The following is a 22,552-nucleotide window of genomic DNA, read 5'->3' as shown; positions in this document are numbered from 1 at the left end:
AAGTATGGAAGCATACCCCCTTCCTATCCCTGCTAACTGGCAGGATGGATAGAGATGCTTCAAGCTAAAAAAAGAGGGATAAAGCTGTCCAGGTGAATATTCACTTTCATAACTTTGTGCCCCATATGTAAAGACAGGACACTTTATAGGGAGTGCAGAGAGACTTGAACCTGGAGATGTTTATCTGGCTGTGCCAGCCTTACAATTTTGGAGATTTTGCTTTGCTTCCCTGGTGCTCAGGCTTTTGCTCCCCAGCTTTGTTCCAGGTTGGTGATGCTCAGTCAGCCTGTGCTGGTTGCCCCAAGGAGTGCTGCTGCTCATGATTTTACATTTATCTTGTCAGTCAGGCTGGGGTACATCCAGCAGCTCTCTGCAGAGGGGCTGTGCTGCGATGGGAGCTGGCAGGAGAGTTTTCTGCTTGAGCATTGGCCCCCGCAGCTCACTGGGGCTGTGTGAGGGCTGGTGGCAGATGGTCCTGCCTGCTGGAGCCCTTCCTGGCTACTTGTCCCTGTTTTCTCTCCTTCCTCAAGGAAGAGATGGCACCTGGCATTTATGGAGAGGCCTGGGTGCTGTGTGGCATTCACTTTCATCTGTCACCCTAGCTGTGTTCTGCCTTCTCTGTGGGAAGTTGATAGAGGAAAAAACAAAAACAGCTTTGGATCCAAATCCACCTTGTCTGAGATAGCCATTTATTTACTTATTTCTAACAAAATCGCTTGATTTGTGGCTTGATGTGATACACTGTTTTTGTAATGAGGATAATGATCACAGATTCATGAAAATGTCTTTGAATGACTTGAGCATGGCCAGAAGTGGATATTTATATATACCTGAGTTTCTCTGTGTTTTTTTTTAAACAAGTAGATATTTGGATGTACCTGAGTTTCTCTGTGGCTTTTTTTAACAGACAGCAGGCATGAGTTTGTGAGAAATCATTCTTCTTTGTGCCTGCACAAGCTTCATGTGGGTGAGTGATGGACAATTGGTGTCAGCTTCAAAGCTGCCACATCCATTCAGGGTTCCATCATTGGCACTGCCCGTGTAACTCTTTGAGAAGTTCCCCAGCTCATCCCTGTCACTGTCACACAGGTAACAAGCAGGCATCACCCCAGCTCTCCAGGGCTCTGTCATAGCCCAGTTTAGGACACAGCTGGGTGTTTCCTAGTGTGTCCTGGATCAGGGACACCAGTGCACCCTCAGGATGCAGAAGCAGAGGACACTCACAGTTGCACTCTGTGCATTGGCCTTCATGCACACAGATAATTACAGATTTGCTCTGTAGTCTGCAGTGGTCACCAAATGTCCAGGAGCAGCAGTCCTTGGGGTTAGTCTGGCCTACAAGACCCTGTCCTTTGCAGGGGAAGGTGTGATATAGATGTTAGCTTGAACTGATAGCTGAGAGTCAATCTTTCCAGCTCTGGGAGCTGCCACCCAGTGCCATTTCATGGAGTACCAGAGTACTGTGTCCTTCAGGAGATGAGGGTGATTTCCTCTGGCTTGGACTCATGAGAGGAGGCAGCAACAAGCTCCTGATGGGACCTGCCATTTCCCTGGGATGAGACTGGATAGGCTGGCTCCATTTTTCCCATTGCCAGAGCCTCCAGAGCTGCTCAGTCTCATGTGAGCTGCTGTCCCAGGCATGAGAGCTGTCTTTGAGTGAGCCGTGCACTGCTGAGGACTCCGTGGCCCACCTGGCTTTTGGGTGTCATGGTTTCACTGCAGCTGGCAGCTAAACCCCACAGAGCTGCTTGCTTACTCCCCCACATCCATGGGGACATCCCAGACCCCTGCAGCACAGCTGGGGATGCATGTGGAGGCTGAGGCATGGCCCAGAGCTTGCACCTCTCTCTTTGGCCTCTTCATGGGTGCTCTGGCTGCTCTGACACATGTTCCCTGCAGACTTTCATGTACCGCCTGCTGCCCCCAGGCCCATCTCAGTGCCCAGGCATGAGAAGGTGACCTGAGGGCTGCTTATGGTCCTGTGGTGGTACCATCACCTTGAGAAGCTCAGAAACCAGCTGCCTGGAGGAACCATTTATCCACACTGGCAAAGAACACCATTAAACATGAACCAGCTTGTTGCTAGCAGTCAGACCTAGCCTGGCTGGCTTGCACTTAAAATCTGCTAGCAGTGTTGATGTGATTTATGATGGGAATCCTGCCTTTGGTGGGAGTAACTCAGTGGAAATGCTAAGGGTAGTGTGCATGGAGTGTGGGTGGGAAAGTGTGTGTGAAAACAGCAGCAGGAATTCTAGAGGAAGGGATGCTTTGGCTCATGCTGATGGCCACAGACGTGACTGGCAGCAAGAAATGGGTAAACACCCCAGGATGTGTGGTTTGTGTCAGGACTGGGAGGTCTGGGCTGTGATAAGACCACAGCACAGATGGCTCATCAGCAGAGGACTGGTTCCCTGATAACAGGAGCAGTGTCACACCACAATTTTTCTTCCTGTGGTTCCAAGAGGAAGGAATAGATAAGATGACCAAAGTGATGGAAAGGAGGCAACAGGCAGCAGCTTTCCTAGGGTTTTTGGAGGGTAAGCAAGATGCTGAGATAAAGGTCAGCCTGTAATCACCACTGACTCCTAAGGCATGTGAAAAATGTGTCCCAGAACCCATTTCTTTGCTGTCAGTGAGGAGGGATGCCAGGGCTGTCAGTGGGTGTCCCTTGTTTCCTGTGCCACACACAGGGACCCTGGCCACCTTTTGGTGAACATGTGAATGTGTGTTTGTAGGTGTGAGTGTGAGTGACATGTTAGGTTAGAATAATCCTCACCTTCCCCTTCCTTCAGGTTTTGCACCAAGTTTGTAGTGTTCCCTTGGTGAGGAGCAGGAGCTCCTTGTGGTTCCCCATCTGGGTGCAGGAGGATGTGTCTGCTGGTGATGTGGCTGGAGACCATTCTGGGTCTGGAACTGGGAATCCTGGGCAAAGTACCTGCAGATACACTCTGTGAGGGCTGAGACAAGCTCTGCCTTTTTGAGAAGACAATGCCTGATGATGCCAATTCCTGTAGGGGGATAGAATATAAGGTAGTATGGAATGTAATCTTACCCCCTCAAGAGTTGCAGCTGGGTTAATTATTAAGGATTAGGAGCCAGCCTGATTTTAACAGGCCACAGCTCTAGCAATAAGAAGAGTGTTATAAAAGAGGGGATTGGTTGGCTGAGGGGAACTGGAGTCAGTTGGCTGCTGCAAGGACAAGGAGGAGTTAGTGCCTAGAGGAGCTGCCTATGAGAAACATCAAGGAGGTATGAAACTCTAGCAATATGGAACCCTTAATGATAACAAATACCCAGCTTTTATACAGGCCCCTGAGGACAACAATAAGTATCTCCAGATAAAAGTGAGATTTCTGTTAGAGTGTTCAAAGCTGCTTCTCTCAGGAGTCTGTGTAGACTACAGACCATTCTGGGGAGACACAATTTCTTTTTCCCTTCTAAATCTATATTAAAACCAACCAGGTCCATAGGAAAATGCAAAGTTGTAGTGTGGTTATGTAGTGGAGAGCACTCAGCTTAGAGGGCTGCTGAGTCTCTGACTTCCTGACACTGTTTCTGACTGTATTTTTCTCCAGTGCCCACTTCTTGAAGGGTGCAAAGCCTGGGAGATACCTCTGGCAGCACCAGCCCCTTCCCTGGATTGCCACCATGCTGCCACAAGGAGTCACATTCTGTACCTCTGCCTTGCAGAGATGCTCGGGGGAAGTGGATTTTGTTTTGCCAGATGGCACACTTGCTATTACAAAAACAAGCCCAAATGTTTGTGGTCTGTAGGTGTAAAGAGAAGCCATTAGATGGAGTGGGAAGGGATGATGAGTCCTTGGCTGTCTGCTGAGCCTGGGAGAGCAGTGGTGAGGAGAGGTGATGTGAGGGAACATAGCAGCTAAACCCCAACCCCAATGGCAGTCCTGTCTCTCCCTCTTGGCTGGAAAGACAGTGGTGCCCATCCTGCTCAGTACAAGGGCTAAGGCAGAAGAAAAGTGAGAAGGTAACTGTCTGTCTCTCCCTCAGCTCCCTGCAGAGGAAGGACAAAGCTGGCTCCTGAACCAGCCTGGTGTAGGCAAGGAGATGTAACTGGGGCCCAAGCCTGGTCTGGGGTCTCACTGGGCAAATCTTGTAGTCCCCTCCTCAGCCTGCATGGGAATACATCTATCTTCTCAGGGAGAAGAACTGGATCAGCTTCTTAAAGCCAACCTGACTTTTAAAATCAAGCTTGAAATGGCTAAAGATCAGCACACTGTTCTCATTGTGATGTCCTGAAGATGCACCCAGAAGAATCAGGGGAACCCCTGGAGCACTGATTCCCCTGCAGAGTCACCTGGTGCACTGGAGATGTTAACAGGGCCCCAAGGTGTCCCAGCACAGCAACCCCTCCACTGCCAAAAAGGGACCCCCAGGCCCTCACAGTTGTACATGAACCCATGGGCAGGGGGATCTCTGGCTGCCCAGTGCCTCTGGCATCCCCAGGACTGCATTTACATCTTCAACATCTCATTGTGGCCTCTCAGAATGCCTCCAGCCCCTTCTGTTACTTCAGAAGCCCCTCTGTGCAGTTCCCTGATGGTCACCTGCCTTCTTCCATCCCTGCACCCATCCCCTGTCACTGTCAGGTGAGCTGAGCTCAGCTGGAGTGTGTCAGAGGATGACTCTAGGCTGATTTCTCACCTTCCCACATCAGTGGTGGCCATGGTGCCTTTTTAGGCAGGGGGAAGCAATGATTGAGAGAAGCATGAGACGTGTGACTGAAGGCAGCTCCTTCCCACTGGCTTCACTGATACCACCAGGATGTTATTGAGCAGAAAAAAAGAGAAGTTCAAGGTGCCTGATTTGCTGCTGCAGCAACAGTAGCTGTGGAAGAGAAAGCAAAATGAAAGGTTTGTCAGGATTTATGGAGTGCTATGGTGAAGCTTCAGGAGCTGAGAACATCTTTTTGAAAGCAGTTGCCCTTCATCTGCTGCTATTGCAGAGGCTCTGAGCAGTGGGTGGCTTTTTTCCCCATGGCAGCTGACTAGCACAAAGTTGGGCAGTGACAAAGTTGGGCAAAAGAGGCATTGAGAGGCTGTGCCCATAATCCACCCTTACAGGTAACCACAGGAAACAAGAAAAATCCATCTGCTTCGAGGATCTGCTGTGGGTTCTCATGCTCATTTTTGATGTACCCTTGTGTGGGGCTGGCAGTGGGTCAGGGGAGAGGCAGGGGCACAAGAGACCCTTGCTCTGCCACAGGTCTGGAAGGGCAGGCAGGCTCAAATGGGCCCTGCAGATGTGCACAGATGTGCACCCTCCTGTGCCTGCATGCATCCTCTACCACTCAGAGGCTTTCACCTGCATCATCCCCAAATCAGGTTTGCTTCAAAATCATGAAAGTCTTAAGAAGGAAACGGAGGGCATTCTTAAAACAAATGTGCTTGGGGTTCTTTTATCAGAAGCACCTCTGGGATTGCTCACGCTGACAGTGCCCCTGTGAGTCAGTCAGGGTTAGTGCACTTGGCTGCTGGCACGGCTGGACAGAGCGGTTCTGTTTGCTCGTGTCGGGTAACCACGGGCTGGAGCTGCTCTGCACGTGTCTTGGTGGGGGTTTCACAGTCCGAGGGGGCAGCTGGAGCTGTCGGGGGTGATTTTACTGCGTGCCCCATCCCCACTGCTGCCCATGGAGCGGGCGCTGCCCTCGCCCCCAGCCAGAGGAGGCCGTGCGTGACTCACCGGCTCTGTGTGCTCCAAGGAGTCTCCCGTGTCTGGAGCTTCCATCAACTCCGTGCTGAGAAAAGACACCCTTCCTGTTTGTAATGACATCCAGTTGCAAACAATGTCCTGACTTTGTTTTTCTGTTCGGGGCAGTCGCTGAAATCTTCCTTTCCCTTGGGTGCCCCAGCACAACCCGTGCAGCCAGCCTGCCAGGGAGAAGAGCCATTCTTTTGTGATGTTTGCTGAGAAGGCAATGAAGGAGTTAAATTGTTTCTTTAATAATCAGAAAGTGCCATGTAAGTCCTTGTTATTACTTAAGCAGAAGTCCATGCATGCTGGGGGCACCATGAAGGTGCAGGAGGAGCTGGCTGGGACACACAGACGGGCTCTGTCTGGCTCCCGTGTGGACCCAGCAGTTAATTCATGGATTTGAATGTTTACATGACCAGCTGCTCTCTGTGATTAAAGGCAGCAAATTAAGTAATGCCAAAGGAGATTATCATCTGCAATAAAGTCCCTTGATTTGATAAGGAAGATGCTAATACAGGGTACTGATGGCTCTGAACTCACTCCCCGTCAGGGACGTGTGTTGTGCTGGAGAGCTGGGTCTGTCTAGGAATCCTCCTGGTGCCTGGTGCCAGGCTCTCAGGTGCTTGCAGCTGCAGGGCAGCCCACTGTGTCTTTGGGACTGTGCAGCCATTTAAGTGGCCCAGAAGGAGCTGGTGGTTAGGTTTGAGCTGGGTGCTGGCAGGATTTCTGCACAATAGGCATGGAATAGCCACAGCCCAGCACCATCAGTGCTCTGGATCATCTGCTAGGCAGACAGGACACACAGGGATGCTCCCTGGCTCCTGTCAGGATGTCCCATGCTCAGATATCAGAGGTCTGGCATCATCTGCAGTAGGGTGACAAAAAGGTGTGGTCTGCAGAGGAGCTGGCACTGGTCACTTCTTTGTACCTCCAGGAAATGTTGTAGCCAGCAAGGAGCCTTGGGGCTGCTGCCAGAGTTCCATCAGGTAGCCCTGTCCCTGAAGGGCTCTGGGGCGAGCTGGGCTCCCTCAGGAGCATCACACATGGTGGCAATGGCAGAGCTGCCGTGGGCATGAGGAGATGTGGCAGGGAGGGAAGGGAGGGTGGCATGTCAGCTGGGAGTTCTGTCCTGCTCCAGCCTGCCTGGTGCTTTGTTTCAGCCATTAACCCTCTGCAGCTGCAGGGCAGGGAGCACGGGAAGGGAAATGTGGCCTGGGATGCAGAACGATGAGGGGGCCCAGGGAATTTCTCAGGCTGGTGGTAACAGGAGATTTTTTTTGTGTGTGATCACCCAGGAATGCCCCTCATCTTTGTGTGAAGGGAGATTTCTCATTCTGAATGGACCATCAGTCCATGTGAGCCCAGTGCTGCCCTTGGTGCTGCCTGTGCACTCTTCTGATGGGGACGCCATGCTGAGGGGTTTGGTGCATTCCCTGCCTTCTCTCCTCCCATGCCAGGGTGGCCTTGTGCTCTCAGTCCTTGGTTTTGGTGCTGGTTTTCCCCCATCTGCCCCAGCACTGCCTGGCTGGAGCTGCTCCAGGCACTTCCTTTAACTTGTAGCCACATGTGCCATTCACCAACAAAAATGTGCTGGGCCCCCTGTTCTGTCAGCACACCAGGGCTGGGGTGCCAGCCGTGGCACCTTTCCATGGTCCTGGCCCTGCCATCCACTTGCCATGAACTGTTACTGCATGTTACTGCCTCCTGCTCATCTCTTAACAGTTCCTAATTTGCAGAGTGGCATTGACACCTTTATTTATTTTTTATTTATTTAAAACACCTGGATGGTGACAGGTGCTAAGGAAGGGTCCAAGTACAATTCAAAACTGGGTAAGCAGGTTGCAAACAAAACCACTGTGAGATAAATAGACATGCCTGGGAATTTTATTGTGAGCTGTCTGACAGTGCCTGATGTAATGTAATTTTCTGTGTTCTGTCTCGGCAATAAAAACTTCACGGTGTCTGATATGACTCCATTTAGCTTTAATGTTGTCTGAGGTATGCCATTAGAAAAATGTGGCTTATAAAATCGGGTTTGAATTCTAAATGCTTGTTTTTTGAAATGGGAGACAAAAATTAATAGAAGGCAAGGGGAAGATGTGAGGTTCAGAAGCATTAATACTTGTTCATATGTTTCGTATTGGTCTGAAGCATCCCCAGTGCCTGGGTTGTACCTGCTGGCTGAAGTAAAACCAGCATGATGTTCTCTTCTGGGTTTTGAAACTTAGTCTTTTGCAGTCTTTCTGCAGATCAGGAATAGCTCTCTTGGCAGTGAGGTAGGAAAGGGTGTCATTAAAAGACAGAATATAATTGAGCAAAAAGAGATTGAAAACTGATGGCAGGCCCAAGGTCTCATGTCTTTTCAGATCCCTGGAGGAATCAAGGAGAAATTGTTTATCACAATTTCTTTATTCTTTTTTTTTTGAATTTCTGATCCAAAACCTCTAAAAGAGCAGACACCTGTCATGCCCAGTTTGTCTCTTTTCTTCCTGGCTTCCAAAGCATTCCCCCTATTATGAAGAGATGTTCATGTTTTAAGCCTTACTTTACCTCCATGGAGGTGTGTCATTACTGGGATTTCTCAGCGTGCCCTATTGCAGAGAGTCTTGTTAATTTTAGTCCTCCAAGTGCACAGGACTGGAGTGTCCATGGCAGTGCTTGTCAGCATCTGTGCTGGACCACATCCCATGCAGCCAGACAGAGCCAGCCAGGACTCATTAGCAAACTTGGTCTTAGACACTGGTAATGACATTGTGGCGTGACACACAGCAGCAGATGTTGGCCAGCAGCTGCAAGTTGAGGCCTCTGCTCTTCATTTTTCTGGTGTCAGATTGAAAAGGATCCTTGGCACTGTTTGTGGTCTGGGGATTTTCTCTCTCACATTATCACTATTGCTTTGCTGATGGTTTTTGTCTGGGGCAGTGAATGGCGCTACTTTGATTTGCTTTGTTTTCTGCTTTGGATTGGAGGGTGTCAGTGTCATTCTAGCAACAGAGAATTGGGGAATTTACCCCCTGCATGTGGCATATTGCTTCAAGGGTGCTGTGGCATGAGGGACTGCAGAGTTTCTCTCTCTTCTCTTAGTCAATGATACAGCTGGACTGTGACTCTCCATGCAGACTTGGAGACAAGCCCTGCCAGCTCCAGGGAGAGGTTTCTGGGAGGGTCTCAGATGGAATTGAGCTTCTCTGGTAGATTTGTGGTTTTGGTGTGCATGGTGTGGGGTGGGTGGGATGGGGAGGAGACTGAGCCACATGGGAGCAGTAAGCTCTGAGAAGTGCATTGGTCCTATCACTGATTCCAGCAAATATTCAGCAAATATTTGTGCTTGAAATGGAGGAACAAGTGAGTGCTGGAAGGGAAATGTGTTCAGTGGTGCTTCAGTACTGCTGTCTGCACAGAGGCAGCAGAGGAATAGCTCTTGTTGTGGTTTTCCCTGTGGAAAAAGGCCTGGATATGGGGATGCAGGGAGTCTCATCAGGACCCTCTCAGGACACTGCAGTCCCAGAACCATCCTGGCAGCAGATATAGGGCTGGTCTGTCCAGGGCTGAGCTCCTCAGGGATCCATGCCACAGCAATCTCGAGTGGTCTGAGCAGCCACAGGGTTTGGAGAGAAGCAAAAGCACCAGCTTGCTGAGGAGGCATGGCATGGGTCACACACAGCTCCACAGCCTCTGGTTCCCTGGGACTTTTGCTTCTTAAGGAGAGCTACCTTTGGGTCTCAGAGGTGCAGTGGTTGATAAACACTGTGCATAGGGAAGAAAGGTGCTTCCTGCAAGTATCTGGACACTCAGAGACACAACCCATACCCCTTTCCTTAATTAGGCATTGCCTTAATTAGGTAATCTCACTGCTGGGCAGCTCTTCATTTGCTGGGGTGACTGTGGATACAGCTGGAAGTGATATGCTGTTTCTCAACATCTCTATTATAAATTTTAATGGCATTTTTGGTGACTTCTGAGCTGTCTTGTAGCACCATTCATTTTATAATTACATAATGCCTCAGCCACATATCTGAGGGTGAGGAGTAAACCACCTCTGAACTACCAAACACTATAAAAACCTGGCAAGTGGAAAAGCCATATGTGCATCTAATACAGAGACTGCATGCTTGACAAAACCAGACAGGGAGAGGAAACTGAGAGTGACACTTGCCTCAAAACACACCATGTGGACAATTTCTGCTTCTTAGGATGTAACCAGATTAACCTGGCTATTATTGTCTGCCAGGGTGCTGAGTCAGAGGTGTTCCTATGTCTGTGAAAATGTCAGCTGTAGGGAACAGGAAGGGCATGGGTCTCTGTAGTGGTGGGGGTCCTCAGATTAGCTGAGTTGGAGTGCTGGGGTGCAGCTGTGGGAATTCTTGCCTACAGTTTCCAAATGCATCTGTTCTAGGCATGAGGAATCTCCTCCATCTGTGCAATTTTACTTACTGCTTTAACACTGACTTCTTGAGATTTTTGCCTGCCCTACTTCCAACCTCCTGTCTCAAATCTCTGGTTCCCTCTCCTCTGCATTTCACCTCAATGGATTTCCTGCTGGGTAAAATACACATCCTCCTCTTCCTTCCCATTCCCTCCCTTCTCCCATTGTTGGCAGTTTTCCAATATAGCAACTTTGACCTTTTCTCCAATTCCTTCAATTTCCTCCTCTTCAGCTAGCACTGTCGGTGAACTCTGCCCATTTTCCTCTCCTCCATCCTCCAAAGGCTGGCCTTGCATCCTGCTGGCCATGCATCCTGCTGGATATGTTGTCACTTCTTTCCTTGCTGACTGCAGTCCCCTCAGTTCTGGCCTCCTTTATGTGTGCCTCTGTGTGCAGGAAGCTGATAGGAGTTTGGCTGAAGCTTTTTTTTTCTTTTTTGTGAACCACATGAAATCAGTGGGAATGAAGCACCAACCCCTTTAAAAAATGCTGACTCTGTGTGTCTGGGAAGAGCCTTCCCTCAGGGTGCAGCTGCACAAGAAGCACTGCCTGCAGTGATGAACATGGAGCCATGTGTGTGTTTTTACTGGGTGCATCCCAAAGCTGCAGAGATTGGGGATGTTGGTGAGATCCTTGCTTGCTCCCCCACCTTCTTCACATGTGTGTTTGACCTTTTATATCAGCAGCCTGGCATGGTGTGGAGGTCTCTGTGGCCTGGGGCAATGGCTCAGTGGTGTGGCCATGGTGCTCTCACTATTGCTGATGATGGCACTCAGCAATTTGGACATCTCTTTCTGCTGGCTGGGGCATTTGACTTCTAAGGATCTAGGATCATGCCTATTTTAGAAATGAAGCAGTCTGTCACTTTGACTACAAGTTTTGGGTCTACCTCTTTTGCGGCATTTCTCATTCTTTAAAGTTATTTTTCCCTTCTTCAGTCAAATTCTCTACCTGTGTTCAGGGGCCACTCAGTTGAGTGCCTTTGTCTGAGAAGGAAGGTGACCCTGTAAATGCTTTTTGTGTGATATAATATATCCAGTATATCACTGTGTTTGCAAGAATGCTTTTATCTTGTCAGTATGGTGATTGGTTAAGTATGATCAAGCTCTTTAGAAAAAACATTTCTCTCTAATAATTTTTGTTTCATTTGTATTCTGTAATAATTTTGAGAGTGATTGTGATCATGGAAGTGCTTTGTAGCTCATTAGTGCCTTCAGTTATGTGAGGAGAAGCTGCTGCTGTCTTTCATATGGGAGACCTCGTGATCTACTCCAGTTTGGCCTGGAAACTGTATTTAAAATTATGTCAGCAGCAATATCCAGCAGAATTCCTTTTAACTTTGTCATATTACTCTCAACTCCAAAGAAATATTAGATGTTAGACCTTTGTTTGGCATTTCCTGTGCTAGTTCTGAAGAGGACCGTGGGAGAAGATCCATATCAAGTATGACCACAAACTCCTTAATATTCTTCTTTCTTTTGTCATGAAGCTGCTAATTTATGGAAAGAAAGCATCTTTCATGATGAAGCCAGAGTAATTATACATGCATTGGTGTCTCTGACCTCTGTGGGAAGCTGATTCTGGAAGGACTCTGTTGCATTTACCAGCCCTGTGCAAAATTTGTGCCCCATTTTGCAGCTGTAGACTGGCTGGATCCAGTCCCTAGTGCTCCCCCCCAGCCTCTGGCTTTTCTGTCTGATGTTATGGATGGGGTGGCTGAGATGTGTCCCCAGGTGACCAAGCTGTAACACTCTGCCACTAGGTCCAGAACCATGCCCATCCTGTGAGTGCCTCTGCTTTTCAGTCTGTTTAATAACCTTGGAGAATTTTTGTGGGGTTAGTAAGTCTAACTTTCCTTTTTCTGAGATGCCACCCCTCTCCAAAGGAAGTTTGTGTATCACCTGCAACTCAGTGCATGAAGGTTGCTATTATGAGTAAATGGCTGTTGGTCATGGCATTGCTTAGGCACAGATCAATGGCCAGGGCTTGAAAGGCTCTGTGCCTCTTTGTCTGTAGCCTAATGGATTAGCCCACCTTTTCCTTTAATACATGTACATGAATGCTTTTAAGAGTAGAAAGGTTTAAACAACATAAAACATTTGGGAGAATGAGAGCTGAGAAAGTGCCCCTCCACTGGTTCTCCTTTACTGTAAAAGTGGTGAGGCTCTGGCACAGGTTGCCCAGAGAAGCTGTGGATGCTCCATCCCTGGAAGTGTTCAAGGCCAGGCTGGGTGGGGCTTTAGGCAACCCAATTTAGTGGAAGGTTCCCTGCCCATGGCAGGGGGTTGGAACTAAAGGATCTTTAGGGTCCTTCCAACCCAAACCATTCTGTGTTTCTATTTTTCTGTGATTCTTCTGGCACAACTAACTTGCTGGCCTTGGCATGGAAGGCGAAGTGATGAGACAAAGCATAAAAATGCTGTGTTTTTCAATCAGGGAAGAGGTGAATGGAGTGCCTCGTGTGTTGTGTGTGAAAGCATTCCTGTGATGGTGCTACATGCTGCTCTGCCATCCCAATTTGCTTTCAGAGGCCCCCAAGTATAATAATTCTTTGTGTTTCCTAAAGGATATGAAGGCTAAATACAAGTTTGGTCAATGATTTCATTGTTGATTTCTCCTGGAGTTACAAAGCAAGGCGAAAATATTAGGGACAGGCAGGGTGCATCTCACTGAATAAAGATATTGTGTCTCTCATAATTCAAGCTGGATGCCTGTAGAAAAAGGAAAGCCCTATGAAAAATGCTTACAAGGCTGGTTGGACAGTAGAAATCTTTTGTAAAATGTAATTTCGGCATCTTTCCCACTGGAATCCTTCATGCAGGAGGACTGGCCAGCATTTTGGAAACAAAACCAGCCAACATTAGGTTTGGACATCTGCTTGTTTTAAGGTTGCTTTCACAATTTTCTCTGTAGCTGAAGATGGGTACTTGATGTCAATGTGAAAGCACTGCCAGAGAAGCAATGAAGTTATGCCAACTGTTTCTTTCATGAGCACAGCTTCTTAGAAATGACTGTTTGATGCTGGAAAATCATCTTGTTTGCCTTGCTCCCATGTCTCGAAGGATGAGTGCTGTTTGATCTTGTCCTTGTGGAAAGCTGTCCTAAATGAACAAAAAATGTTTCTTGAAATGATTTAGAATTAAAGCAGGGTGATCTCCTGCCTGAGCACATCTAGACTGAGTGCTGGTACTTAAATGGTATCAAATGAAGTGATTTGTGAGGAAGGAGTAGTGGTGTCTTTTGTCTCTGAAGGTGGCTGAAGGGATTAAATTTGAGACAAGCTAGTGGTCAAATTTTCTGAATATTGTCTTCATCCTTGCTTAAATCCCCCAAAGGGGAATTAACACATATCTTATCTGATTTCCACAGGGACCAGCTCGCATGACATCTGACCTTGCGTCTTCCCCTGCAGCAGGGTATGTCCCTGTGGGTCAGAAGCCAGAGGCTGTGGTGCATGCTATGAAGGTAAGGCTGTGTGGGGCACTGAGGTGTCAGAGCTGGGCATTGCCTCTGCTTGTGGGAGCAGCTGAACACAGAAAGTTGATACACAGCCAGGATATTGGTAACCAGCACCTGTATCATGATGAATAAGCATTGCTTCTTAAAATAGTTGCAGAGCTAAGCAAGATTATGCACAGCTATTTTTTGGGGGCTGGAAACCTCCAATAAAAGCTGCTGATGCTGAAGGTGTTGGTTGCCCTTTGTGTTCATCAGTCCTGTGTGTTCTGGGGTGACAGTGGTGACTGAAATGCTGTTTTAAAAAGGGACACAAAAACTGCATTTCCTCGTATATTTTGTTGATGAAAATCCTGCAGCAGTCTTCAAAGGAGAAAGATTTTATTTTCTGAAAATACACAGCAGACAAATAGTGGCATCCTACCCATGCAGGATGTGCATCATCAGTAGGGATTAAGTCAGGACATTGACAATGGGACCATGGAAGACTGGTAGGTGAGTTAAAGGAGAAAACTTGCACTATGATTTCACAGCAGCTTTCAGGTTCTAGTGACCATCCATTAGCAGAAAAAGTGTAATTCCCCAGTGTTACATGTTTAACTAGTTAAGCAAGATACTTCTGAGTATCTGAGAGACACAGAAGCACAAATCCTTTACAAGGTGCAATAAGGATGGCTGGAAAGTCTCTTAATTAAATTAGTCTTTGGTTGAAATATAGTGATTTATAGATTTGGATTTGCTTGAGCTGAAGAATTTTGTACAGGGTTAAAGAAGAATTTTGTACAGGGTTACATCAACTCAAAGGGGGATTCTGGATGGCTGCTCTGGAGCTCAGATCTCTATGGTTCTAGCTGGAAAAAAGGTCCAGCAGTGGCATCACCAGCTTGGATGATCTTAAACCTGGAAACAGATGCTTACAAATCTCTTTTCGGTGTACCTTTCCACATCTGACAGATAAATAAATGGCACAGATGTTGCTTGTGGCTATGATCCACAAATTCCCTACATTTTATAATTTTTAGTGTTTCTATCTTAGTATATCATGCCTGTCCAGGGTCTCTTGGCTCCAGGCCAGATGTTGTGATGGTGGTGGTGGTAAAACCAACAAATGTCAGGAGAAGCAGTAGTGTGGCTGGCAAGGATATTGGCTCCACTGGGCAGTTGCCAGATCCCAGGAGGATATTGAATGCCACTATTTCTCAAGTAGTTATTAAAGGCAAGACAAGTTTGATTTCATTTGGATCTAATTAGAATTTAAATTATAAATGATCCTTCAAATTGAAAATCTTGATTTTTCAGCTTTCTTGAGACTTTATACTTTCAAATGGTATAACTTCTATTGATTGATTGTATAACTTAAGAGGAGGATGTCCAGCATGGTCAAGGATTAAGAAATACCTTTAGTACAGTTTTTGCTTGTTCCCAAAGGAGCTGACCACACAAGTGGCAGTTCACTTGCTGCCATATATTTGTCCTGTGTTTTCCAACAAGTCTCTTTGCTTGTTGTGAATGGCTCTGTGCTATCAGAAAGTTCCATCTTGTACTATGCTGCAATGTGCTTGTGGGTGACATTTCTGTGTGTGTGTGTATAGATAAATACATATATTATATATATATATACATACAGATGGATCTGCTAAACTGTTGCCTTGCAGCATGTTGCAAACCCATGTGAACCTTTGTTTTTCTGTCACTTTGTGTTGATTTGTCTTTGATTGCATTTGATCATCAAAGCTCTGATGCAGTCCAGACTACTGCTGTTGGCTTTTTCTTTCCAATCTGTGGCATTCAGACCTTTCTGCTCCTCTCTTCATTGCATTTGGCAAGGTGGTGGTGAGGGATAGTATTAAGTAGAGCTGGTAGTGTTTTTAAATTACAAGATCAAATACTTCTAAATTGATTATGATCATATTCTGGGGAGCAATTAGTTTCCTATTTGCTTTAGGGATTGCAGGGCTCAATTTCTCACTAAGGGCAGGAAACATTAATGGTTTTAAGATGTGGTTTGATAAGCATATGAAAAGGATTGAAAATTAATAAGGACGATTCATGGAAACTGGAAATTAAGTTTGGAAGGTCTGGTGCAATGATTCATTTAAAGGAATTGAAAGGAACTTGGATAGCTGGGTGTTTGCACATATTAGTAATCCCTCTGCTTCAGAGCTTTGTGATTCCTAGGAAGGGCTAGAAGAAATTCAGGAGAAATTCTCTTCTGCGACATCATAGTTTGGCTGGTGAGGTGCATTTGTCATGTCTCCAAAACCCTGGAATCTGCCATGGCTGGAGTCAGGGAGCAGGTGACAGAGCAGTCACATCTCATGGGGCATAAATGATCTCACATGCTGTGTCCTGCTCACTCACTCAGGGTTAAAAACGTTCTCACATTTGAGGTGAGGAGGAAATTCTCCTGTAGGTCAGGGTGGCACGGAGGGATGAGGAGGTGCCTGTTTTTCTATCCTGTGGCTCATTTCCAAGGATCATCTGGAAAATGAAAGCCTGAGGAATCTGGTCATGGTCTCAATCTCTCCTCTCCCTTGTGGCACAGTGAAATAGTTGGTAGGTGTTGGTCTCCAGCTGCAGACCTTTTTCTTGGCCACATCATGCTGTAGCAGATGGAGTAGGTGTTATTTGCCCCCTGCAGAACTGGGCAGCTTTTCCAGTGCCAGCCCCTGCATGTGGGAAGCTGGATGCAGCTGCTGCCTTGCACCCTCACCTCCTGTGACACAGATCATGACTCTCTCTTGAGAAGAGAGCAGCTTACAAATGAGAACTTTGTGCTTTGGCTGTACCGCAGTAGATATTGGAAGAAGCACTGCTTGGTTGAGAAGGGAAGTCCTTATGGCTCAGCAGGCCAGCTCCTTGCTGCAAGAAAAGGCAAGGAGAGATGGAAAGGGGAAAATGATCAAGGGGATGGAGCACCTCTCCTATGAAGAAAGGCTGGGGGTGTTGGGTTGTTCAGCCTGGAAAAGAGAAGGCTCCAGAGGCACCTTGTAACACCTTCCAATCCTGTAAAGAGGGCTCAGAAAAAAGAGGGAGAGGGACTTCTGTGTCACATAGTGACAGGACAAGAGGCAATGGTTTTAAACTGAAAGAAGGCAGGTTTAGATTATCTGTTGGGAAGGAATTCTTTGCTGTGAGGGCAGTGAGGCTCTGGCACAGGTTGCCCAGAGAAGCTGTGGATGCTCCATCCCTGGAAGTGTTCAAGGCCAGGCTGGCTGGGGCTCTGAGCAGCCTGCTCTAATGAATGGCATCCATGCCAAACCATTCTATTATTCCATGATTCTGTGCAGTTGGCTCCACTTGTCTTGTGGAACACCTGCATGCAAGCCTGTCCACAAGTGGTGAGGCTGCAAGGATGTGGCTCTGTGCCCAAGCAAAAGCCACTGAGGGATTGTCCACTCCACATGGATCTGCAGGGCTTCTGGACTGCCCCTGTCTGCACCTACATGCATAATATCCCCTGGGCTTTTTCCTTGGGATTTTCTGCCAGCTAAATTCTATCTGTGTGGCTGAAGTACTGCCTGCAATTCAGCACAGGTTCTTCCTTGAGCATGTTTAGGATTTTCTTTATTTTTCCTTCTGAAATAGTTTTGTTTGTTTGCACCTACTAAATAAGGAGCAAGATGACAGGTTGGCACTCCTAACAGCTGTTTTTGCTAGCAAGAATAAAAGGTACATATGCTACAGCTCAGTATCTCACTGAACATCAAAGCACTTTTCTTAGGAACTGAGCAAACCTGCTAAAGACGTGGGGAGGTGATGAGGAGACAAATGTAGAAGAATGACATTTAGCCTATAACCCAGCTGCCCCCACAGCAGCAGCCTGGACCTCTTCCATGCACACAGAGCTATCAAGCAGGTGATCATCACTCCCACTAATTGTGGATAAGACAGGATTTGGCCTTCCAAAACTAGGGAAAATCCTAGCAGGGCATATGGACTGTTCCCTTGCTGAAGCAGGATGTTTCCCAGTGCTGTGTCCAGCTGACTTATGAAGCAACAAAATTAGTGAGGTTTGCACAATTTGGGAAGTATCCCTCAATCTCAGTGTGCTTTGTGTTGCAGAAATGAATACCTCAATTTTCAGCTTCCTTTCCAAAGCTTTACTACTGTCATTCAGACTCTTTAGGGGTGGTTTTTTTGATTGAATATTTGTTTTTAAAATATATTTGGCCATATGGGGTCAGTACAGCAAGTCAGAAGGGATGTGGCATCAGGTGACTTTGAGGTGACACTGCCTGGCTCACAGACATCAGTGTGGTCTCAAAGAGCACTTGAAGTGTTCCTCAGTTTATGTATCAGCAGGGAAAATGCCAGACATGCCAGCATGCCCACTGAGAGCAGGGTGAGAGTTGTTTTTGGGAAGTAACATCCCTGTGCAGGAGAGCAGCATTTCCCAGTCCAGCCCCATGCAGAGCAGAGCAGGCTGCTCTCACTGGCTGGCATTTTACCCAGGGAGATCACAAAGGGCTGCTGTGTCAGCAAAGGGCCCAGTGCTGTCAGTGCAGCTTGATGAAAAGCAAAAAGGAGGGGATGGCATGAGCCACTTAGAGCCTGGGGTGCATTTGTGTTTCCTTTAGGCTCCTGGGCTGAGAGGTGGCAGAAAGCACAGAAGGACATAGCCCAGTTTCTTAGACCCACACTGAAGGCACAGTCCTTGAACTTCAGCTGATCCAGAGAGAGCTGATGTGGAGGCATGTTTGTATTCCCCAGTGGTGTAACTGGAGGAACATTAACCTGGTCCTTCTAAACAGCTGAGGAGGCATCTGGCAGGATCTGAGAATAGCTGGGGCTGGGTCAGCACTAAGGAAAGGCCTTCCTGGCTTTCTTCAGGAGGTTATTCCACTCTTCAGAGTGTATTTTCTTCCAACATGCCTTTCCTGGACAGGCTGTTGCATTTTATCACTATGAATCCCATTTTCCCACACCCAAGATGCTAACACATCTTTACAAAGTGCCTAGCCAGACTGGGTTGAGCCTGGGAAGCAGGATGATTTCCAGGGTAAATGAGATTCAGAAATTAAATACAAACATAACTTCCATCTGATCATCTTTCAGCTCCAGCTCTGGCTGGGTAACACTATTAAAAGACATTTCCACGGAAGGAAATAACATGCTGTGCCACCTTTTCACACCTCCTGGGCTAAGGAATGTGGGTTTAGTTTGAGCACAAGTTGTAGAAAAACAGTTTATTTTGGTCCACTGAGACTCCTGTGCCTGCAAGATGGATGGCTGTTGAGAGCAGAGGCTGGGGCTGATGAGATCTCTAACCAAGCTCCCCCATGGCTTCCTTGACACTTGCCCTGTGGACACAGGCAGTGTTTGGCTGCCAGGCAGGCAGCCTGGTGCTCCTGCTTCCTGCAGGCTGCTGCCTGTGCAGCCAGCTTTGGAAGCACACAGGCTCCAGACAGGCAAGTTCAATGTGTGAGTCCAGCTGGATCAATAATTAATTCCCTCCTCTTTAGCAGAAAATAGATGCTCTCTTTGTCAGCACGTACATGCTTTTTGCATCCCTCTTGCCCTTCCTCTCTTAGAATGGATATGGATAATTCCTGTCTGTGCAAAGACTGGTCCCAACTAGGCTGCAGGCCCTAGGAGAATGACCTATTTTTGTTTGTAACTCATTTTGAGTGCAGCAGGATTGCTGTGCTGAAGCAGACCTGGGGATAATCTTCCCTGGTATCCCATTTTGTGGAGCAGCCAGTGCTGTTCGTACCTCAGCAAAGGCTGAAGCCCATTCTAGCACAGCACCTGGCTCTGCACCTCCCTGGGATGTGTAGGAATATTTATTCACACAACTACACCTTGTACACCTTTCTCTGTGTGTGGATGCACCGTGGTGAACGAGACCATGTGCTGTTTGATGATATTGGGTGGTTGCAGATCTCTGACCCTGCACACTGAGCTGACCAGCTGGCTCAGCCCTGGGTGAGGTGTGCAAATCAGCACAGAGAGTAAAAGAGTAAAACCTGTGCCCACCTTGTGGGATGTGCCTGTCTGGAGGAACTGTCAGAATGCATGTGGGTGTGACAGAGGGGTATCCCTGGGCTCAGTGTTTCCAGCTAGGAATGAAGGCTGCCCTTAGCCCCAGGCTAAAGTCTCCTTTTGTGATCAAAGGACCAGCTGGCCACAGCTGGGCACTTTCTCTCTGAAGGAGCTCTGTGGGGGTGGCCAGGACAGTGGGATGTGGCAGGCCAGGGCTGGCTCCCTCTTGAGCTGCTCTAGAGGTTTGGGGTGTGGGCAGCACATGGTGAGGGACAACATCATGCTTGTTGGGGTGCTGCCTGGAAGGTGGGACTACCAGCAGCCTTCCTGGAAGAGAGGCACTTGTGGGCACAAGCAACCTGCTGCCAATGGTCCCCAGGACTGGCAGCAGCCATGCCATGGAGGTGGTGGGACAGAGGCAGGACATGGCTGGGGGAACAGGGAGGATGGAGGTGCCCAGCTTGATGTCACATTTGTCTTTGCTTGTCTCGAGGCTTTGTGAATCCTGCCAATTTAAATACTTGTTAATGATGTTCTTAGGACACAAATAACTGTTTGAGGATCATAATGGTTTTGTAATGCTGTTTCTTTGTAGGTCCTTGAGGTCCATGAAAATTTGGACAGGCAAATGCAAGACAACTATGAAGAAGACCTAAGTGAAAAGGAGAAGGCAATTGTTCGTGAAATGTGCAATGTAAGAACTCCTCCCAGCAGCTCTTGGGGTTCCTTTTGTGGTCTTTTGTTAAAAGTATGGAGGAACAGGGATCTGCTGCATGTAAGCCTTGTGAGGTCCATAGGCACAAGGGAAGAGTGGAGGCTCTGCTGACCACTGTTTTGGGTAATCTGAGTGCCTAGTTCACTGCACAGAGCAGCCTTTGCTCAGTAGATAATTCCCACTTTGCTGCCTCCCTGACTAGGAGAGCCCTGTTGGCAATTGTCTCCACCTGGGCCCTTAAGGACTCGGTTTGGGTTAAGCAACAATTGCCTGCCTTGTTTAAAGCTGTACAGCTTGAACAGGTTTGAGCCCAAACCATGTGGTAATGTCAGAGGGAGAATCTTGTCTGGGGCCATTGAACAGCATCATGATATGTGGGGTGCTTTAACACTGCTGATGTTTTGGGCAACCACACTGTTAACTGAGCTGGCCACGTCCCATATGGTGAGTGCTCATACCCAGCCTCTGCTCTGTGGTGGCTGCTTCATGGCATTGCCTCCAGCCTCAGAGCACCTTGGCCATGCTCTGGCTTTGAACAGAAAGTTTGAGATTCCTGCTGGAACACAGCCTGAGCCCCCTGTCACCTGCAGTTGGGGATGTGCTGTTCAATTGCCCAGACTAGGGAGGAGAATGCCTGTGAGCCTTCTTTTTTTTGAAGTCCACATAAGAGGTGGGCCCAGGTGGCATCCTTTAGTGCCTTCCAGCAGTTGAGAGGGGCCTGATGCTCTCTTTAAATTCTGAAACTCACCTTAACCCTAAAAGGAGGTGTGAACACAAGTGCACCTTGCTGAGCTAAATCACTGTGAGCATCCTCGGCGGGGGCTGAGGCACTTCACTTTGGCTGCTGGATCCTTATTAGCAAAGCAAAGAGTAAACTAAAGCCTGCTTTTTAAGATATTTTGTCTGCTTAATTTCCCTTGTAGCTATGCTGAGGGAAAGGTAAAATACTGTAACTTCATCCTCCCAAACTGACTCATCTCTATTTGTCTATCATCAGCTGTTTTCTCTTTAAATATTCATTCCATGTAGATTCAAGGCAGCAATAAAGTTTTGTGCAGTTTATTTTTTATTTAAATAGTAGCCCTAGAGTGATAAAATGTATGTTTTTAGAAAGTCATGTATATATAATTTTAATCATTATCTTTTTCATTATCTTTTCTGTTCATGGTAGCATCTTTTCTGTAAGCATGGCAGGGTTGACCTACGATTGAACTTATGTTCTGAATCTAGTGTATTTGTTTTATGCTATTACCCCAGGCAAAAACGGTTCTAATTTCAAGAGGGACTAATTAGAAAAATGCATCAATGGTTTCTTTCCTTGGAAACTAGTGCAAAGATGCCATCCAGTGTCCCTGCTGAGAACTGCAGCCCAGCTCTAGGAAAGGGCTGGTTTTGGCTTTCCGACTGCAATTAAAACAATATTGCTATTCCTCAGTGGCTTTGCTGTTTGGACTTTAATTCCTGTCTTTCTCTCCCCAAACCCTTTATTTTTTCTTGCAGGTTGTCTGGCGAAAGCTGGGTGATGCTGCGAGCTCCAAACCCTCCATCAGGCAACATCTGTCAGGAAACCAGTTCAAGGGTCCCTTGTAGGAACACTGTCCTGACAACTGGAAGTGATGGATTCTGTGAAGACTAAAGAGGCAGAGCTCAGTGTTTCTGGCTGCCTGTTCTTTGGGAGTTGGGGTTGAGGTTTTTCAGGGTTTCCTTTTTTCTTCTTTTTTTTTTTTTTTTTTTTTTTTTTTTTTTTTTTTTTTTTTTTTTGTAACAATAGTGTAAATATGGCAGCTAAAGGCCTGATTTCCAGGCTGTGGTGCTCTGGAGCTACTGTTCACTGGGTAACCATCCAATAATGCCAGACTTGCATCATTTTTATTGTAGTTCAAACCTGCTTTGTTGTAATGGTCTGTTTGTAGAATTAACTAACACAAGAGAATTTCTAAGAGGAACAAGAAGAACCCTTAACCAGCGGAGAAGTCACCATTTGTATTGCTCCTGTCCACCTGCTTGTCTGTGATTCATAGCCAGGTTAGTAGCTCCAGGAAGCCAAGGAAAATGCAATTCAAATTCCTTGGCTTACTGCCTGCCAAGTTCATGAGCTGCTAACACTTTTTTTGGAGGTCCTTATTTTGAAGAATGACATGCAACTGTTTTCACAAGGCTCTGTGTAAAAATACTGAGTGGCAAGCTAAAAACACTTGTACTGCCCTACATTGTAAGGTGGTATTCGTCACACAAGTGTACATAAAGGCTAAGAC

At 47.2% G+C, this 22,552-nt stretch overlaps 1 protein-coding gene across 2 annotated transcripts in view; it reads left to right on the top strand.

The window, feature by feature from the left end:
- The window catches only part of CCDC85C (coiled-coil domain containing 85C), a 108,350-nt gene extending 86,353 nt beyond the window's left edge, over window positions 1–21,997 (top strand). For both annotated transcript variants that reach the window (XM_054515057.1, XM_036383365.1), the window contains exons 4-6: window positions 13,511–13,606; window positions 20,178–20,276; window positions 21,798–21,997. In XM_054515057.1, the coding sequence (XP_054371032.1) occupies window positions 13,511–13,606; window positions 20,178–20,276; window positions 21,798–21,887 (285 nt within the window). In that variant the 3' untranslated portion in view covers window positions 21,888–21,997. The remainder of the gene's footprint in view (window positions 1–13,510; window positions 13,607–20,177; window positions 20,277–21,797) is intronic.
- Window positions 21,998–22,552: the final 555 nt, after the last annotated feature.

This window comes from Molothrus ater, chromosome 6 (assembly GCF_012460135.2).
Source record: "Molothrus ater isolate BHLD 08-10-18 breed brown headed cowbird chromosome 6, BPBGC_Mater_1.1, whole genome shotgun sequence".
In the NCBI taxonomy this organism is placed as follows: Eukaryota; Metazoa; Chordata; class Aves; order Passeriformes; family Icteridae; genus Molothrus; species Molothrus ater.
Note: the sequence above shows the minus strand (reverse complement) of the source record. Positions and strands in the feature narration are given on the sequence as shown.